This window comes from Peromyscus eremicus, chromosome 2, assembly GCF_949786415.1.
Source record: "Peromyscus eremicus chromosome 2, PerEre_H2_v1, whole genome shotgun sequence".
Taxonomy (NCBI): Eukaryota; Metazoa; Chordata; class Mammalia; order Rodentia; family Cricetidae; genus Peromyscus; species Peromyscus eremicus.
This window is the reverse complement of record NC_081417.1, coordinates 162,104,042-162,116,248: the sequence shown is the minus strand read 5'-3', so window position 1 is coordinate 162,116,248 and position 12,207 is coordinate 162,104,042. Positions and strand designations below refer to the sequence as shown.

Genomic DNA, 12,207 nt, shown 5'->3' with positions numbered 1-12,207 from the left:
GCCTCCCCAGGCCCTCTTGTAGTGAACATTATCAACCTTTGCATCCCATTAAGGCATTGGAGGGAAACTGAGTCAGCCCCCTCAGTCTAGCTGACATTCTTCAGGCAAGCAAGGTCCCATAGCCTCACCACTCACCTCCAAGCTCTCTTGTGATAATGGCCACATTTAAAATTCAGATTTTATATTTGAAAAAAAAAGGAGCTGATTACTTGATTGTGGTTGATCTTTCTGAAGAGGCCGAGAATTACTATGTAATATAAATGATGCCTAGCAGTGAAGGCTTCGCAGTGGGTGTGTGGGAGAAGTCTGCACGTTGCTCCAGTACCTGCCCACCCTACTCAAACCTCTCTGTCTCTCTGCTAGCTGTGCCCCAAGCGGGCACACTCGGAGGAACAGCCACCAGCGGAAGATGAACCAGCAGGAGGAAAGCTGCCAGAACTTAACAGACTTCACCCCGGCCCGGGTGCCCAGCAGCGTGGACATCTTCACGGCCTATAACGAGACGCTGCAGTGTTCCCATGAGTGTGTCAGGGCATCCGTGCCCGTGTACGCCGATGAGACGCTGCACTCGACAGGGGAATACAAGTCCACGTTCAATGGAAACCGGTGAGCTCTGTGTGACCCGGTCTCCAAGGCTCTGCGTGGTTGAACCAGGCACTGTCCTCTTGTCTGGTCACTCTGTAGATCTTTCAGGGGCCCAGCACATGAAGACAGCTGATTTGTCAAAACAATAGCAGTGAAGTAGAACCAATAGGTATTAGTCACCCCGGGAGGCACAACAGCAGCCATGGGAAAAAACGTATCCCAGACCACAAGACGGTGACCAAGACGCATTCCCAGACCCTCACTACTACACCTGGAGGCTGAATGTCTGCTCCCCCAACCCCCCAGTCTCAGGGTTCAAAGCTAGCCAAGTACTCACTGCCCTCTGGAGCATCAGCAAATTATGACAGGTCCCTCCCACAGTCGGTGTCTCTTGGACTCTGTCAACAAAATGTCAGCAGCCAGCTCAGAAAAAACAGCAAATACCAAGCAGACTCCAGGCTGCAGTCCCTTATTAAATGCTCTTTTGTTATTCATGGGTGATCCCTCAAAGAAGACACACTTCTCCAACCATCCCAGGGAATGGTTAAGAAACCCCTGAGTCAGCTGCACAAGGTTTGTCCAGCATTAAATTAAAATATCAATAAGCTATTTTTTAAGTGACTGTGCACCCATGCATCATTTGTGATTAGAAAAAATGAGAAGAAAGAAATGAGGCAGTTGGCAGGCTGCTCATATGCCTCGAAGGCTCCTCCCCTCTCAGTCCGCAGCTGAGATAAGAGGGTCTCCTGGGACCATGGCTGGGCGGTCAGCTCTGGGTCACCCTGTGCCTTCCATCCTGTTTGCTGCTTTACCTATAAGCAGAAGTGGGCTTGGAGTTCCAGCTCTTCTGGCCACCAGAGTAACCACAGTTCATATGCTCCTGTGCCACCACTGGCTACAGTGAGCAGGTGTACTGTGCCCATGTCCAGCTGTAGAGGGTGGAGTAGCTGCTGCTCTCATATCCTGATATGGAGCCAGGAAGGATAACACTCTGGTGTCTGCCACTGGGCTGGGAAGGGGTAGTTGTCTGCTTCATTTCTGTTGCTGTAATAAAATACCTCGACAAAACACAGTTTGGAGTAGAGAAGTTTATTCAGCTTGTGGTTCCAGGTTTCAGTCCATCATAGAAGGGAATTCACAGTGGCAGGAGCTTAAAGCGGCCAGTCTAGGGCAGAGAGAAGTAAATGCATGCACACCTGCTTGCTTGTTTCCTTCACTTCTATACAGTTCAGGATCCCCTGCCTAGGGAATGGTGCCACTCATGGTGGTCTCAATCCCCCCTATCAATTAACAATCAAGATACCCCCCACACACACACACAGACAGCCTCACAGGCCAACCTGGTCTATACAATCCCTCAGTGAGACTCTCTTCCCGGGTGATTCTAGGCTGTCAAATGGGTAGTTAAAGCTAACCATCACAGTAACCTAGCTTCAATGACAAAATGTGAAGGGGACATTTTAGGAGCTAGGTTTTGTCCCTTCTGTCGTGTGCAATACTATGCATCCAGTCTCGCCTATGGAAGCCCAGACCCTGGTTCTGGGCTCATCCCAAAGTCAGCATCTGCAAATGGCACAAGAGTGAGGGATGGCCAGCCTCCCCACATGAGTCCCTCAACCCTGCATCCATCAGCCTCTCGGCTAGTGGGCCTGAGAGACAGTTCTATCTAGAGGTTGGTAAAGACCCATCTCAGAGAACCCACTCCCCCTGCAGGCTGACCAGCTTGCCTGCCATGTGCAGGCTCACACAGCTCACATGGCACAAAGCCTTCTTCTCTGCTTTCCACAGATCCTCATCTGCAGATCGGCATCTCATCCCTGTGGCCTTTGTGTCTGAGAAATGGTTTGAAATCTCCTGCTGACTGGCCGAAGGCTTTTTACCTCCTGGGGGCGGGGCAGACGCCATGTGTCTGTTTCATGGTATGTATCTCCCTGAGGCAGCCTGCCCTCTACCCTCTTTATCTCCCTTCCCCTCACCTTCTCCCCTTACCTCTGCTTTGGGATGATCAGGAGCCCCTCTCTAAAGCAGTGGGTTTCTCAATACATCCCCTGTGTGGATACTGGACCACGGGTCTCTCAGCACATCTATAAGACAAACAGTTAGGACTTCTCAGGGAGGGAGGCGTTCCCAGGATCTCCTTGCAACAGCAACAGCACCATCTCAGGGCCATGCCCTCCCTGTGCAGAACTGTGAGCTGAAATTACCTTCAGAAACAAGCTCTGGGTACAACATTCCCTTCCCTCAGCAGGAAGCCACCAGGGCAGCAGCTAAGCAGACAGGGATCACACCCTCAGCACACAATCATGCCGGGAGGGAGTAGGGCAGGAGCGGAATTAAAATGCAGTCTTGAAATATGAAAATAAGAGATAAGAAATAACATGATAAAGAAAGAAAGTGAAGAGTTGAGACATCTACTAATTTGAAGCTGGAGACTGGCACCCAAACAGGATGAATTCTTCACGCTCTGCTGCCTGGGAACATTCAGCTTGCTTTGGATGGTATTAACTCGGATGCTAACATTAAATGGCTTCTGTACTGAGTCTATGAACAGTGGCCTAAGGGGTGGGGAGTGAGTGCCTCTCCCAGGAGCAGCGCAGCCCACACGCCCCACTTACACATGCTGCAGGCACAGCCCATGGGTAGTGTGGGTTTGACATCTTTTCCTTTGTGATTCCAGGCTTGCTGGGGACCTTCCTTTTGCCCAGTGTCACAGCAGAGTGAGCCAGTCTACATCACCCTTACAAAAGGCATCCAATCATTTTCCATGAGATGGCAACCCTGTTTCTTAGATAGGACACAGATTCCGCAAATATTTTCCTCTTACTCATTGCTCACCTTCTGCATGGGGATTAAGTAAAAAGGGCAGAAGGCTGAGGGCTGGACATGGCTCCAGGGTTCCATACCCAGCCCTTTCCAGCAGGAAGCAAGGAGCAAGCTGAGGCCAGCATGGGAACGAATCGGTCAGTTCTTAATCCCAGCACTAATGAATCGCAAGATTGGTCCAAATCAAATCTCCAGCCCTCAGTCTCTGTCCCAAAGCCAACATGTTCCGCCAACGGGCAAGAAAAAGTAATTAGATTAAACTGGAAACGAGCCTCCTGCAGAGGCTTTCACGGAGCCCGCGTGGCAAGCACGGCCTTCTAGCAGGCAGGACACAGAGCCTGGCACATCCTCAGAGCACGGAGCCACGGCCTGCCAATGCAGCTTATTCCATTAAGGCTGTGGACATCCCTCTTGGATGTGCCAGCTCAGCTAGTGTTGGGGAGCAGTGGATGCCCCAGTTGCCTGGTAAAGCTTGGCAGGCCCCAGGGTAGGATAGGCACCACATCTCTGTTACAGCTTTAGAAGGTCGTTAAAGGTGGGCATGATGGCTAATGCCTGTAATTAATGCCAAGCAGTCAGGAGTCTGAGGCAGGGGAATCACTGAGAGTATGAAGACAAACTCAGAGTCAGATCATGTATTAATTAAAAACAAAACAAAAAGGAAAAAAAAATGTGTTAGGCCGTAGTTCATTGACATGGAGATGATGAACCGGCCAACTCAGCTGACAGTTCCCAGGAGAGCTAAAGGCCCGTAGGCCGCGTGTCTTCTGCTCTTGGGGCAACTTTGTCATATAGATGGCCACTTTTTACATACAGCAGTGCATTCACTCCCCCGGCAAGCCCGTCTACAAAGAGGGAAACCGAGGCTGAGGAAAGGCAGACAACTTGACCAAGATGCTCTAGGTTGTCAGTGGTGAATCCAATCATCTAAGGTTGTCTGGTTCCAGGGTATCACATTACCTACTCTACAGATGGTTCTGTTTTGAAAACCCCTTGCAGGGTCTGAGACCATGCCTTTCTCTATGCCAAGTGCCTCTGCTCACCTGAGGCCAGCCCGAAGTTGTAGGCAGGCTGAGGATAGAGTGGAGCTGCAGGATGACCAGTCCCAAGTGCTCAAGGACCTGAGCTCTGAAGCCTTCTGCAGGAAGCTGCAGCATGGACATTTACAAGAATACAGAACGTAGGTGGCAGGATATATGGTTTTACTTGTTCCTCAGTTCCAAAAAACCCTGTTGTCTTTCCTATGGCATTCTCTCCTCCCTGGAGTGATCAAGTTCCCACTGTTTTGATTAGGTATCCCAGCACACTGATCTTGGGTGGGGTGTAAGATGTAGGTGCCCCAGGAGCTACTTGAGAGTCACCCCCCTATCTACATGAGACTACCCATTTCCAGACCACTACTGCCCCCATGTGCATCCTGGGGACCCTCTGGATTGAGTTGAACTAGGCGTTGCATCTCCTTGCAAAACAGATGAACTCTGCCAGCATGGCTGCCGTGCGTCACCTCCAGTGACTTTCAGTAGACCAGAACCAGTAGAGCTGTGCAAAGAGTCTCATTAGTCTCTAATAAATGCTTAAAGATCCCATCGCCCTGTGCCAGGCGAGGTATTCATCACTCACTGGGATGAAAGCCTTCGGATTCTGAGCACCGCCTGGGTCTTGTAATTAACGCCTGGGCACGATCGGCAAGCAGAGACTAGCTGGAGAGATCTCTCAGATTTACATGGGTACTTGTTGTCCCTTAAATAAATAGCAATTAATAGAAAAACATTTAATTAAGGTTTAATAGTCAATGGAGATATTTATCTCTTGTAGAGCCTTTAAGACTTTCAGATAGCTTTTTATTGGTGATGTAGCAATTTCTTTAAAAGAATTTGTTTTATCTGTGTGTGTCAGTGTGTGTGTATGTGTGTGTGTGTGTGTGTGTGTGTGTGTGTGTGTGTGTGTGTGTGTGTGATGCATGGGCATGAATATATCGTACAGTTGGATATCAAAACAACTTCCCAGTTGGTTCTCTCTTTCCACGGTGTGTTCTGGGCATTGAACTCAGGTCCTTGGCTTTTGAGACAAGCTCTTTTACCCTGAGTTGTCTTGCTGGTCCCGTGCAGCAGTCCCTTACCCCAACATAATCTTGTTCCCTTATAGGAATAGGTGTGCACAAGTTGCAGCTAACTGTGGCCACGTCTCTTCCCTGCAGATGGACTCCTGGGGAAACCTGGGGCTCACGGCAGACAAGAGCCTGCTTCCCTTCTTCGGCCAGTCCTTGTCCCTTCCCACCTCGTGGTAGATACAGACAGCTCTGGGTGAAACCAGATGATGCTGGCTTCCTGTACTCTGGCTCCCACAGAGGGGACCTCAGAGACTCACCTGCCATTGGCTCATGGCTTATTTCCTGTCATATTTTTCCCCACAGAGGATGGCTGAACTTCAGAGAACCCCATTAGATGTAGTTAGGTTTGTCCTACTCGCCAAAGCTGCTTCCTTCTGAACCATGCCTCGCAAACTATAAAGACTGTCTCATCTGGAGCAAACAAGGGATACATCACTATTAGTATTCTCAAACCAATTAAATCACATGATCGATAAAAAATGGGAAGTGCTGAGCCCTCCCACAAAACAAAATGAAACACATCTCAGGGGCTGGGGAGATGGCTCTTTGGGTAAACTGCTTTCCAATCCCTAACACACATATAAAAAGCCAGACACATGCCGGGTGGTGGTGGTGCACACCTTTAATCCCAGCAATCGGGTCTGTGAGTTCGAGGCCAGCTTGGTCTACAGAGCGAGTTCCAGGACAGGCACCAAAACTACACAGAGAAACCCTGTCTCGAAAAACCAAAACAACAAAAACAAAAACAAAAGAGCCAGACACAGACAAGCAGTCTGTGAGCGCTGGGTTCCTTGAGACACCTTGTCTCAAGATGGAAGGGATTGAGAACAGTACTTGATGTCAATCCCTGGCATCTACATGCCTGTGCACAAGCTGGAACATGTACACACACACACACACACACACACACACACACACACACACACACACCATACTCAGAATACAAAGCTCTCGTAACTCAAAGGAAGCACAGAGAACCTTCTAGAAGCTGTGCTTGCTGATATCCAGCACAAAGAAAACATGGGGGCACAGGGGCCCTTTCAGACTGTGGTGACTCTGACTAGTTAGGAGCTGTGGCACCAGGGACTAGGCTGCCCTGCTGTCTCTGTTTTCAAAGCAGAGTCTTACTTAGTTAGCATCAAGTTCTTGAGCCCAGGATACCCGCTGCCCAATCTCCTTCCAAGCAGCAGGGGGCAGAATGTACCCCAGAATTTATCTTCAAGATTGCTTTGCAGCAACCAGCTTTCCTGTCTCTCCCTGTTCCCTGTGGGGTCCAGTCCCACCTCCTGCTGGGTGGTGGCCTTCCCCATGGCCTGGGCTCCTGGTCGTTCTCCAGCTCAGGACCAAGAGCCTCCTGCACTGAGCCTCTGCAGCTGGAGGTCCTGGTCCTCACTACAGGCCAGAACTAGAGAACAGCAGGACTGAGTGCTGGGGCAGGCCTGCAGGGAGGTAGCAGCCTCCCATCTCTGTCTTCCCTGGCCTGAGGCTAGGATGGGGCCCTGCCCTTGCCTGGAACCTCTTCTGCTCTCTGCAGGGAATCCAGTACTGCTGTTACAGGGGCAGACTCAGTCGGAGCCATCAGTGGCTCAGTCTCTCTCTTTTCTACCAGCAGACAAGTGTCCAGAGGCTTGCCACAGATTCCTCCTTCTGTGGCTCCACATTCCTCCCTGTGTGGCTCCACATGATCACTTTCCAGGGGACAGTCCCTGTCATCAGCCTCTATCTTCCAGCTGTCCTGGGAGTGGGTTTTAAGTCAAGAAAGACCCATGTTGGTGACCCAGAATGGGCTACTGAGCCTTGTCTTCCTCTTAGCTTTCTTCAGAGTTGGGTACCAATCCATGTAGATGCAGAGCAGGAATCTAAGGGAGCCTGAAGTGACCCTCACTGTAGTCAGGGAATGTCCTGTTGCCTGGGACATGCAATGCTTGCTGGACTGAAAATCCCAGGAGACTCTTATACCTGGGGAGCAAGACAGATAGAAATTGAGGGCATGTCTGAATAGAGGAGAGAGGTCAGCTGAGATTAGCAATTTGAGACCTGTGTACCACTGTGAATTTGAGAGGAGGAGGGAGGGGTGTGGTGGAGGGAGGAGCAACTGAGTCAGGGATGGTGGGAGGAGCCAGCATGGAAAGCAAGGATAAAGGTCCCTCTTGGGAGTGTCTGGGAGAAGGCTGGCAGGGAGGGGGCGGGGCTGTCCCTCTAGCCTTGCTTTGTTTAAGTCCAGGGTCAGGGACCAGAACCCCACCTCCACAGGAGCCTTTCTCATGAAGTGGGGGCAGCCCTGGGACTTACAACCACCCTGAGATGGAAGCCAGTAACCAGTCACCAGAAGCCAGCTTTGTTAGTGCGGCTCGGGATCCCAGCACTCAGGACACGGAGGCAGGAAGATGGCAAGTGGAAGCCCAGACTAGGCTGCATAGAGAGACCCTGTCTCAAATAAACAAACAAACAAGTAATCAACAATCAGAATAGGGACAGAAATCTCAGTCACCCATATTTCACTGACCTAGGCCACTACTGCCAAGTGTGAAGTCACCAAGCCCTGCCTTTAGTGAGCCCATTAAAAATTACATTTAATTGCATAAAATAGAACTAATAAATGCTATTTTAACCTTTCTATTTCTCTATCTTTCTCTGTTCTCTGTCTCTCCGTTTCTGTCTCTCTGTCTCTGTCTCTTTGTGTGCGCGAGTGTATGCCTCTGTGTGTGTGTGTGTGTGTGTGTGTGTGTGTGTGTGTGTGTGTGTGTGTATGTGTGTGTGTTATTGTTGGCTATGTGTTTCTGTGGGTATGTGCTTATGTGTGGAGGCCAGAGGTCAATGTTGGGTGTCCTCCTCTATCAATATCTGCCATGTTTTTTGAGACAGATTCTCTCACTGACCCCGAAGCTCACCAATTCTGCTAGACTGGCTGGCCAGTAAGACCCAGGGATCCTCCTGTCTCTGTGTCCCCAGCACGGGGTGGGGGTGGGGTACAGACCCGTACTGCCATGCCTAGCTTGTATGTGGATGCTGTGGATCTAAGCCCAGGTCTTCACACGGGCACAGCAGGCCCTTCACTCACCCAGCTGTCTCCCCAGCCCCTTAACTTTTCTTCAGTATGTGGTTCGGTGGCATTTGCTGTGTCACTGTCCCCACTAAAACATCCCTCTGAACATTGGCATCCCTAATGTGTACAAATGCACACAGACTAACCACACCCACCCTCTGCCTGTTCAAATGCATGTCCTGGGTCACTCGTGTTAGTGGTTTCCCACAGTACTGTGTTTTAACTTCAAAGATGTTCAAATGAAAACAGGTGCACAAGTTGGCTCTTTCTCTCTGCAGTAAAGTGCATGTCTGTTTGAAATGCTTGACCCGGAGCATGGGGGTTGAGTAGGGACATAGCTGGAGGAGGGCCCACCAACAGGAGCCTAGGACTGATCTGATTTGATGTCCCATTCCTTTGTGCAAGATCACCTGAGGTCCACAGTAGGTGGACATCCCCACAGAGGCACAGTGGATTCTTCAACTTAGGCCTCATAGAGCTCCAAAACGGGGGTTTGTCTGAATACCCCTCCAACAGAAGGCAAGTTGGAGGGGTATTCAGGGAGCCTCTGTTGTCCATTCTGGGCCACAGGGAAGGAGCTGCGCCTTCAATTCTCTTTTCCACCTCACTGGAGAGACGAGTCGAGGCTCTGGGTGCAAACATGGGTCCTGAACTGAGCAGGAGCAGGCCTTCCAGCCCTGCCCATACCTCCAAGACAAAACCTGCATGTGCCTCCTGGAAACCTCAGTGTTCAAAGTCCACCACCATTGAGACGGAAGGAAGGATGTCACACTGGGGCCCTCTGGAGGAGCTGGGTCCCATCACCACCCTGACTGCAACTGTGGGGGACTCTTAAAAACCAGCTTGCTTCCAGGTCTCCTGAGAAGGCACAGGGCCGTATGTTTCCGGAAGGTTCTGAACACACTGTGATGGATCTTCTAATCTGGCCATTTGCTGGGCCTGGTGACTGTGGGGCAACACCAGCATTCAACTCTCGCCCTTCTGCCAACTTCGTCCAAGGATCACTGAGGCCCTTGCTTCTTGACTTGTGTTATCTAGAGGTGTGGAGGAACTTCCCTCCCTGCTTGAGGGTCTACGTGGCCTGTAATTGTGGAGTGTTTCCACTGAGAGCATTGAGTGGCAGTGGAGGCCCCCACACATCACCCCACAACTCATACAGCACCGAACAGAATCGCCCATAGCTGTGACGTGATGTATCCTCATGCCCAGGGGCATGCCCATCACTGGACTTTCTCTTACTGGAAGACTGGGCTTCCACTCACCGGGTCTGGGTGTCCTTTCGTGGCCAGGCTGCTGGAGAATGTTGCAGCCCTTGGCTTTCCTAGATTCCCTTTCTTTCTCTCTCGGGAAGACTCAGGTTGGCTTTGCTGATCGATCCAGAAGTCTGTCCTGGGTCTTGGTCCCAGTGAGCCTCCAGCTGGTAGTGGATGGAAAGGGAGCCCATGGGTTCCTCCCTGCATTGAAGGTGTAGCAAGCAAAGCTCCTCCCTCTATGGGTTGGAGAGGGAGAGAGGAAGAATACAGGTCGGCACACTAGCCAGTGACATGCATAGTTGGGATACTGGGTTCCGTATGAGTTAATGGAGGAAATGGACCTCTCAGAGGCCAGGGGACAGCTCCACATCGCCACCCTCAGCAGCCTGAGCACTCCGAGCTCAACCTAGACCGAAGCAGAACTTATGGCTTTAACACTGAAAGGAATTTCAGGACTGGCTGGTGTCCTAAGCCAAACTGGGAGTTTTGTTAAAGATATTTGAATATAGGCTTAAGACTGAGACAGTAAAAGAGTGCTCAGAAGACATTAGGACACCCACAGGAGCATGGGTGTGGGCCTCTCAAACAAAGAGCCGGATTTCAGAGAGGGGTGACTATAGGTTGGTGTTCAGGAAATTTTTTCTCAGACCCCACCCATTCTCTGCATCTGTTTCCTTCTTTGATAGTGGGGTGACAGATTGGCTCCAGAGGAAATGGGAAAGGCCCTAACAGTTGGAAATTTGTGGGTGAGAGGCTTCACTCAGATGTCTAGGGGAGGGGCTCTTTTCCCTGCTCATGCCTCCCAGATTTCCTGTGTCTTTCTGTCCTGTCTCAGGCCCAGCCCTTCCTGGGAGGCTCTGAACAGGGGGCTGAGCTCTTCCTCATGGCCCCACCAATCCTTGGTGACCAGAGTGGATGTGTGTGGGCTTTGTGTGGGCAGGAAGCCTCCTTGTGCCCTAGGGCCTGCTGCCATTAAATCTCTTCTCTCCTTCCTCCACAGGATTCCGTTGGTGAACTTGTACAAACAAAACAACAAAACAAAAAATTATAAAACCTAAAACTAAACTATCTAAGGAGAGGGTCCCGCACCTGCCGCTTCTGTTGCCCGTGGGAAACTCAGCAGAGCAGGACACCCAAGGCCAAATCTATTTTTGTAAAATTGCTCGTGCCTAGGGGCGCTCCCTTCTCCCAGAGTTTTCTTCGGAGAGCAGAAAGAAGAAATGCAAGAAGCGACTAGAGACAGCAGAGAAAGCAAGCAGAAGGACAGGAGACAGCTCCCGACGCCTGGGACTCGCACCACGATTCTGAACCTGTGCCAATAATACCACTATGTGCCATGTAATGACCCGGAAGCTCGGCCGGAGCCGAGCCCAGCGAACCACGCGGAGAAATCTTACAGAGGACAGGGGTGGGGGATCACTTCCGGTAGAGTCACTATTTCTGGTTAATATACATATATAAATATATAAATACCAACACACAGACACACACACCTTTTTTGTACTGTAGCAATTTTTGAAGATCTTCAATGTTCCTTTTTAAAAAAAATTGTGTTATAGTTACAAAATTTGATTTATTTAACATGCTTAGTATGAACAGAATAAACTCGTGTTTTGTACTTGGGCAACTCACATCACACGCTGCACACACACACACACACACACACACACACACACACCTGCACACACAAACACACAAGCATTTATACGCATATATTGGAGAAGCAGTTCCACAGGTGACCTGGTATATTTCATCGCCATTCATCCAGGGAGACAATCTCAACCCAGATGAGGAGGCCCTTACATGACATCCTTCATCTGTCAGATACCTGCCGAATGGCACTCAGTGTGTGGCTTATCACCTTGGGCCAGAATTAAGAATGCTGTGGTTTTCTCTATATGTATTCACACACATGATCAGTGCTATATTTCTTCATTTAACTGTCTGAAGATGCTAACAGCCACATGCGTTCACGTAGCTGACTGCCAACGAGTGAGCCTGAGCACCAGGTTGGGTGGGTGGTGGATTCTCGAACATTTGTGTTATACAAGCATAGACTGAATTAAAGAAATTTTCCAGTTCCATAATTAAAGGAATATATCCATACCCGGTGTGTGCTTATGTGAGGGCAGCACTCAGGAGCCCAGGAGGGATCAAAACCCCATGGTTCTGTGTGTGCCCAGCCCAGGTGATCCCTGTTGGCTATGTTCTGGTACAGGCTGTGTCCTTCCCACAGTGGTACTGTGTTTTTCCTCAGGTCCAGGTGTGACCAGGAAGGTAGGGGAAACTGAGGACCCGGTGATGTGTTTTCTTACGAAGATGTTACTTTGGGGCTTCTGTTGGGTCCTAGACTGAAGCCTCATAGTAAATCCCCAGCGTACTCCCTTGTT

The 12,207-nt window shown here is 50.2% G+C and overlaps 1 protein-coding gene across 1 annotated transcript in view; it reads left to right on the top strand.

The window, feature by feature from the left end:
* Positions 1-11,470, top strand: part of Ajap1 (adherens junctions associated protein 1) — a 92,139-nt gene extending 80,669 nt beyond the window's left edge. The window contains exons 5-7 of the mRNA XM_059255930.1: positions 364-606; positions 2,374-2,504; positions 10,818-11,470. Coding sequence (XP_059111913.1) covers positions 364-606; positions 2,374-2,446 — 316 coding nt within the window. The 3' untranslated portion in view covers positions 2,447-2,504; positions 10,818-11,470. The remainder of the gene's footprint in view (positions 1-363; positions 607-2,373; positions 2,505-10,817) is intronic.
* The last annotated feature ends 737 nt before the right edge of the window (positions 11,471-12,207 follow it).